The sequence below is a fragment of the Nanorana parkeri genome, unplaced genomic scaffold (assembly GCF_000935625.1).
Source record: "Nanorana parkeri isolate BGI_ZX_2015 unplaced genomic scaffold, ASM93562v1 scaffold1273, whole genome shotgun sequence".
NCBI classification, from domain to species: Eukaryota; Metazoa; Chordata; class Amphibia; order Anura; family Dicroglossidae; genus Nanorana; species Nanorana parkeri.
The window spans coordinates 237,054-244,314 of record NW_017307541.1 but is presented as its reverse complement, the minus strand read 5'-3'; the positions used below and the strand labels follow the sequence as shown (position 1 = coordinate 244,314).

Here is a 7,261-nt window from a genome sequence, read left to right as displayed (position 1 = left end):
AGGTAGGGAGGGAGGGAGGGGTGGATAGAGGGGGAAAGAAAGAGAGCAAGGGTATGAGAAAAGGAGAAGGAGGGAAGCGCCTGCCTGACAGGGCAGTCAGCAGGCAGGAAGGGGGAGTCAGCCCCCTCCCAATGGTTATAATACAGGATTTATATAGCACCAACAGTTTGCGCAGCGCTTTACAATATAAAGAAGACATTACAATCACAATTAAATTAATGATGGTAAGGAGGGCCCTGCCCCTGAGGGCTTACAATCTAAAAGGGAGGGGCAAGTGATACATGAGGAGGTAGCTGTGTGGGGATGAATTGTCTGAGAACGTGATGGTTGAGCGGTTAGCTTGAGGCAGGATAGGCTTCCCTGAAGAGATTAATCTTAAGGGATCACCTAAAGGCAGTCAGAGTGGGAGACAGACTGACAGGTTGGGTGGGGTAAAGAGTTCCAGAGGATGGGAGAGACTCTAGTGAAGTCCTGGAGGCGAGCATGGAAGGAGTTGACGAGGGAGCTGGAAAGCAGAAGGTCTTTTGAAGAGCGGAGTGGACGGTTAGGATGATACTTTGAGACAAGGTTCGAGATATAGCCGGGGGAAGAGTTGTGGATGGCTTTGTGAATCATTGTTAATATTTTAGATTTTATCCTTTGGGCTATTGGAAGCCAGTGCAGGGATCGGCAGAGGGGGTTAGCAGACACTGAGCGGTTGGTTAGGTGAATGAGTCTAGCAGCTGCATTCATGATAGCCTGTGTAGAGGTAAGCCAATAAGGAGGGAGTTGCAATAGTCAAGACGAGAGATAATTGAGTGGATGAGTAATTTAGCAGTTTCATTGGTGAGGAAGGGGCGTATTTTGGAGATGTTGCAAAGGTGAAGGCGGCAGGATTTGGATAGTGATTGGACGTGGGTAAGAAAGGTGAGGTCCGAGTCAAGGATTACACCTAGCACCTTGGCATGGTGGGAGGGTTGGATAGTTGTCTTATCAATCTCAAGGGAAAAGTTGGGGGAAGGTGCACGGGCGGGAGGTAATATCATGAGCTCAGTTTTTGAAAGGTTGAGTTTTAAGAAGTGTTGCGACATACAGACTGATATGTCAGTTAGTAGATTAGTGACACACAAGGACACTAAGGCCCGGTTCCCACCTGGGCGTTTTTCCGCGCTTTCGTACTCGCGGAAAAACGCTCAAACAGGGAAATGCCATTATTTTCAATGTGCATGGTTCCCATCTGGGCGTTTTCCGCGAGTACGAAAGCGCGGAAAAACGCCCAGGTGGGAACCGGGCCTTAGTGTCCTACGCCCAAAGGGGTACATGTACTTCTTTGGGGCGTTTTGGTCGGGCGTTTCCATTGGGAATCGCGGTAAAAATGTGCGACGCGAACCGTGCGACAAACGCGCATATTCAATCCGCCTAGGTGTGAACCCAGCCTAAGGGGGTGAGTTGTGGAGTAGAAAGATAGATTTTGAGTGTCATCGGCATAGAGATGGTATTGGAAGCCATGTGAGGTTATCGGTAGTCAATTAATCTGCGCTAATGGAAGTCAATCAAGAAACAACAGAGGTAAAAGCTGCTACACAAAAGCTATTGCCTCAATCAATCCTTAACCACTTGAAGACCAGGTGTTTAGAACCCTTTCCTGGCCAGGCCATTTTTCAGTATTTAGCGCTGCGGTACTTTGAGTGACGTTTATTCCATCATGCAACGCTGTACTGATATGAATTTTATACCATTTTTTGGGGACAGATAGAGCTTTCTTTTGGTGGTATGTAATCACCACTGGGGGTTTTATTTTTTACTATATTTCGGAAAAATTACTGAACATTTTAAAAAATTGCTCTCAGTGAGACGTTCATGACAATATGCAACGTGTGGCGTAATGGGCGCAATCGTCGTTTTCGCAGGTATGTGCACCCGACGCATGTTTGCATGCATGTATATGGGAGGGGACCCACTTGAAAAAAAATTTTGTTTTTTACATTCTTTTTTATATGTAACTTTACATTTTTTGGGGGGGAACTATTTTTTTTCCACTCAACTTTATTGCTAATCACATAGGGGGCTAAGAAACCCCCCTATGTGATAGCAAAAGATGTGACAGGTCCTCTTTACGGAGACATCAGGGGTCTCCAAGACCCCTGTCACCTAGAACCCCCCGATGAAGCTGATGAAGAAGAGATCTGCTTCATCAGCTTCTCTCCAGCGTCTGAAGCTGGAGAGTGACACAAGAATGCGGAAGTGATGTAATATACATCACTTCCGCATTCTGGTAGCGGAGAGGGGAACAGAGAGAGACCGTGTACCGATCTCCCTCTGATCCCCTGTGACAGAGGCACTATGCTTGTCCCGGGCTCGCACCGGGCACAGCGGAGCCCGGGGCAAGCGTGACAACGGGAGGGGGGCACGGGCTGGCAGCTCATACAAGCGACCTGCCGGCTCTATAGCCGGCAGATCGCTTGTATGTTAACAGGCATCGCTGCCTGTTTTTAAATTGTCAGTGTTTTCCGCTCGCGTGTGCCGCACACAAGTGGCCGTGGCTAAGCGGGCGTCTAAAGACGCCCGCTCAGATCTAGAGAGCTCCCGGCCGGCCGTTTTTCTGCATTGGACGGCTGGGAGGTAGTTGTTTAAGGACAGATCAGCGTCCTCAGGTCATTTGGGGATGCTGATCTGTCAATATAACTAGGCGGAACCAGCCGTGAGATTACTGCTGGCTCTGCCCAGCTGTCATTTGTGGAGAGAACTGGCCTTTGGCTGGTCCTTCGCCCTGCTTTGGCAATCACTTCGGCTCAGTCGAGCCAAAGAATATGCCTTTGGGTCGGCTGAGCCACTCGGCAGCTGTACAGGCTATAGTGAAGGGCTCTGGTGGCTGAAGCTAGCCGAAGGATCAGCCAAAGCTTCGGCTGCTCCTTTGGCTAGCTTTGTGAATAGACCCCTTAATGTTTAAAAAAAAAACAAAAAACACTCCACCCTCAGAACACTCCTTAGCATTGCAGCTGGGAAGGACATGCAAGTGAGACACCTAGACGTTAAAACCACTTTACTATATGGAGACATCAAAGTCTTATATTTTTAGATATATCTACTGCTAGCAAAAACAGTAGATATATGCAAAAACATTAAAAAAAAAGTTAGCAAATAGGTAAAGACTTAGCTGTGTCTATGCTGCTCGCCCCCAGCTGTAGAAACCAGCTGCTCAAGCAGCCATGCAGGATGTGTGCAGGCGCATGCATAGTGCAGATCACCAGAGGGGAGAGAAGGAGAGCTACAGTTTAAGTCAATGCATGTAGCCATGAGCGTGCACGCCAGACAAACTCTGTGGGACAGGAAGAAACAGCAGTCTGCGCTGGATCAGAGACCGGCATCAGCAATGGAGGGACTGCTGAAAAAGACTGAAAACGACTGGAAGGGAGAAGATGTTGGATCAGCAGGCATCGCTTAAGGTAAGTCCTTAAAGCAGCATGGGGGGTATAGACTTTATGCCACTTTAAGGAAGATCTCTACGTGGAGGGTTTGAGCAAGGACACAACCCTGTGAGTAAACATCAAAAAAGCATCTACGGACTTAAGCAATCTGCAAGAGTGTGGCATGAGAAAGTGAATTAAATACTCAAGAGGAATTCACAAGAAGCAAAGCAGATCCATGTCTTTATTCTAGGAATCAAGAAGACAGATAGATATACAACCTAATTTATGTTGATGACATTATAACCCGTTTTGAACAAGAAGGGGACTAGTCAAATAGTTCACAAACTAAAACAAAACGTTTAAATTGAACAGCTAGGAAACATCAGTCACCATCTGGGAATTCAAATAGAGAGGGAAGAGGATGGAAGCCATTTTCTCAACCAAAGTCAGAAAATTGCAGACATTTTTGAACAATTCCACATGCAAAAGAAGTAAAAACACCTATGCTACCCAATTATGACATGTAGCGCAGAGCAATCAGCCACTGTGAGAAGACCAGACATAGCAGCAGCCAGGGGCGGCAAAAATGCCGCCCCCCAAAACATTTAGGCAGCCGGGCTGCACAGAAACCAGCAAACTGGAGCCTAATGTTAACAGGGAGGAATCGGCAGGCGGGGGAGCAGGAGGAGATGGGGGACGGAGCGGCAGGAGGTGGAGATAGAAGAGGCAGGGTGAAGACTGAGGAGACTGAGCGGCAGGGGGCGGAGACGGGGGAGATGGAAGAGGCGGGGGCCGAAGAATATAACCGAAGGAGACAAGAGCAGAGACTGCGATGGAGGAGGGCTTTGCAGGATCTGTGGGGTCTTTACAAACTCTGTAGGGGCTCTGCAGCCTGCAAAGCCCACCACAGATCCTGCACAGCCCCCACCCCCCTGATATCATGCAGACTGCAGGGTCTCAGGGGGTCTCTGCAGATCTGTGGGGGGCTTTGCAGGATCCGTAGGGGGCTCTGCAGCCTGCAAAGCATTGCCACAGATCTTGCACAGCACCCCTGAGATCCAGCAGACTGCAGGGTCTCTGCATGATCTGTGGGGGGGGGCTTTGCAGGATCTGTAGGGGGCTCTGTAGCCTGCAAATCCCACCACAGATTCTGCACAGCCCCCTGAGATCCGGCAGACTGCAGGGTCTCGGGGTATCTGTGGGCGGCTTTGCCGGGTCTCAGGGGGTCTCTGCAGGATCTGTGGGGGGCTTTGCAAGATCCGTAGGGGCGCTGCAGCCTGCAAAGCACCCAACCACAGATCTTGCACAGCCCCCCTGAGATCCTGTAGACTGCAGGGTCTCTGCATGATCTGTGGGGGGCTTTGCAGGATCCGTAGGGTACTCTGCAGCCTGCAAAGCCCACCACAGATCTTGCACAGCCCCCTGAGATTCAGCAGACTGAAATGTCTCAGGCGGTCTCTGCAGGATCTGTGGGGGGCTTTGCAGGATCTATAGGGGGCTCTGCAGCCTGCAAAGCCCACCACAGATCTTGCACAGCCACCCTGAGATCCAGAAGACAGAAGTGTCTCAGGGGGTCTCTGCAGGATCTGTGGGGGGCTTTGCAGGATCTATAGGGGGCTCTGCAGCCTGCAAAGCCCACCACAGATCCTGCAGATCTCCCTGAGAACCTGCAGGGTCTCTGCATGATCTGTGGGGGGCTTTGCAGGATCCATAGGGGGCTCTGCAGCCTGCAAAGCTCACCACAGATCCTGCACAGCCCCCCTGTGATCCGGCAACCTACAGGGTCTCAGGGGGCCTCTGCAGGATCTGTGTGGGGCTTGCCGGGTCTCAGGGGGGCTTTACAGGATCTATGGTGGGCTTTGTGGGGTCTATGGTGGGCAGAGCCCATTACGGATCCTGCACAGTCCCCCTAAGACACTGCAGGGCCTCAGGGGGGCTGTGCAGGATCTGTGGGGGGCTCTGCCCACCATAGACCTCGCAGAGCTCACCACAAATCCTGCACAGCGTGTGCATTGTATCCAGCGGCTGGCAGGTTACGGAAAAAGTATTAAACAGGAAGGGGTGGGGTAAATTTAGTGGGGTGGGGTTTTGTCTTGCCTAGGGCAGCCCCAAACCAGAATAGACCACTGGCGGCAGCAGTGGGTATACTCGCTAGAAAAGTCGCAGCACCCTGTCAGCGTGACTGGAACGCAGTAAAGGGGGTAATACAATACTTAAAATGAACAATTCGGATGAAACTACAACTGCCAGCAGCGTCAAATTCAAAACTAGTTGAATATGCAGATGCTGTTTGGGCTGGAGACTGCACAGACTGCAAATCCACAAATGGTTATATCTTCCAATACGGGGAAGGAACCAAGTTGGTCTAGCCAAAAGCAAACAAATGTTGCACTTTCCTCTAGCAGCAGCACACACTTGTCAAGAAGCAATATGGATTTGACAGCTTTTAATGGACATGGGTGTAGACATGTCAAACCCCATCCCAATTTTTGAAGATAACCAGCGATGTATAAAGCTGATATAAATCAGAAAGAATAACCCTAGAACCAAGCATATTGACGTGGAGTATCATCTGCTTAGCAACACTAGAGAGCAAGCCATTATGGACAAGCAATATTGCTCATCAGAAGAAATGACTGCAGTGCATTACTTGTGTAATTATGTCTTTTGAGCTGTAGATGGCGCTGTAGTGCAATGTTAGTCTCTATGCTTATGCATGTTATATACAGGGCGTTCTCTCTGTATGCTGTATAATGCTGTATTCTCATGTACTATTCTCCTAAGCAAATTAAACTTAATTCAACATTCTTTAAGATCTCAGTGCTTGGTCTAAACACATAACCAACAAATATGACATACAGCAACTCCAACTGCATATTGTATGGGGCACCACATTTGGCCCTTTCTCTTCCAGGTGCTTTCCCAATGAAAGAGGAAGCCAGCATGACAAATGCATGTCACTTCCTCATGCTTACACCTGTGAGCTGGTGCCTAGAAAACAACTTAACACCTACCGCTTATCATGTGTCACTTTAAAAGAGACCTCTCCTCCTATTACAGAAATTCTGCCTCACCTTTTTGCATTGGAAGTTTTCTACATTTGTTTAGTTTGTCTTTGGAAATTAAATGAAGAATTAAAAAAACAAACAAAAAACAAACAAACACTCACCAGTGCAGGAACCCAGTTTATTTTGTCATCTTCAGTGCTTAAAGAAACACAGACAACCTTTCCCAGAAACTTGTCCCCAGTTCTATTTTCAGCATCTTCATCGCTGGATGAGGTGGATGATTCCTCTTCTGGACTGCAATGTCAAAATATATGATATAACAAGATAAGCAGCGCTAGGAGTTCAATTAGCTGTATATCACACAGGTGGCAGTGATTTAAACCAAAATAGTGTTTCCTTAACACATTACTTATATTAAATACTGCAAAGTCAATGTGATGAATTTTTAGTGTATCGTACATCAATATAAATAAATAAATATTGTGATGTAAAATACAAGCTGCTGTATTAAAGACCGCTGGGTCTGAAGATGTTTAAACCAAATTAACAGCGCTAGTAGGTGAATCAAAAAACCATATAATCGTTTTTGTGAACTACAAATCATAAAAATACCACATCAATGCAAGTGCCGTTAATCAATAAAAAAAACGGCACTGTAATAGTTAATAAACATGTGTACGATTAGGAGGTGATTTTTAACCAGTTGACATCCGCGGTGTTAAACCCCCTTCCCATCCAGGCCATTTTTCAGTATTCAGCGCTGCGGTACTTTGACTGGCATTTATTCCGTCATGCAACGCTGTACTGAAATTAATTTTATACCATTTTTTAGGGACAGATAGAGCTTTCTTTTGGTGGTATTTA

The 7,261-nt window shown here is 47.7% G+C and overlaps 1 protein-coding gene across 1 annotated transcript in view; it reads right to left on the bottom strand.

Moving 5' to 3' along the window:
• LOC108797422 (AT-rich interactive domain-containing protein 4B-like) overlaps positions 1 to 7,261 on the bottom strand; it is a 239,620-nt gene that overhangs the window by 75,376 nt on the left and 156,983 nt on the right. The window contains exon 7 of the mRNA XM_018569011.1: positions 6,559 to 6,691. Coding sequence (XP_018424513.1) covers positions 6,559 to 6,691 — 133 coding nt within the window. The remainder of the gene's footprint in view (positions 1 to 6,558; positions 6,692 to 7,261) is intronic.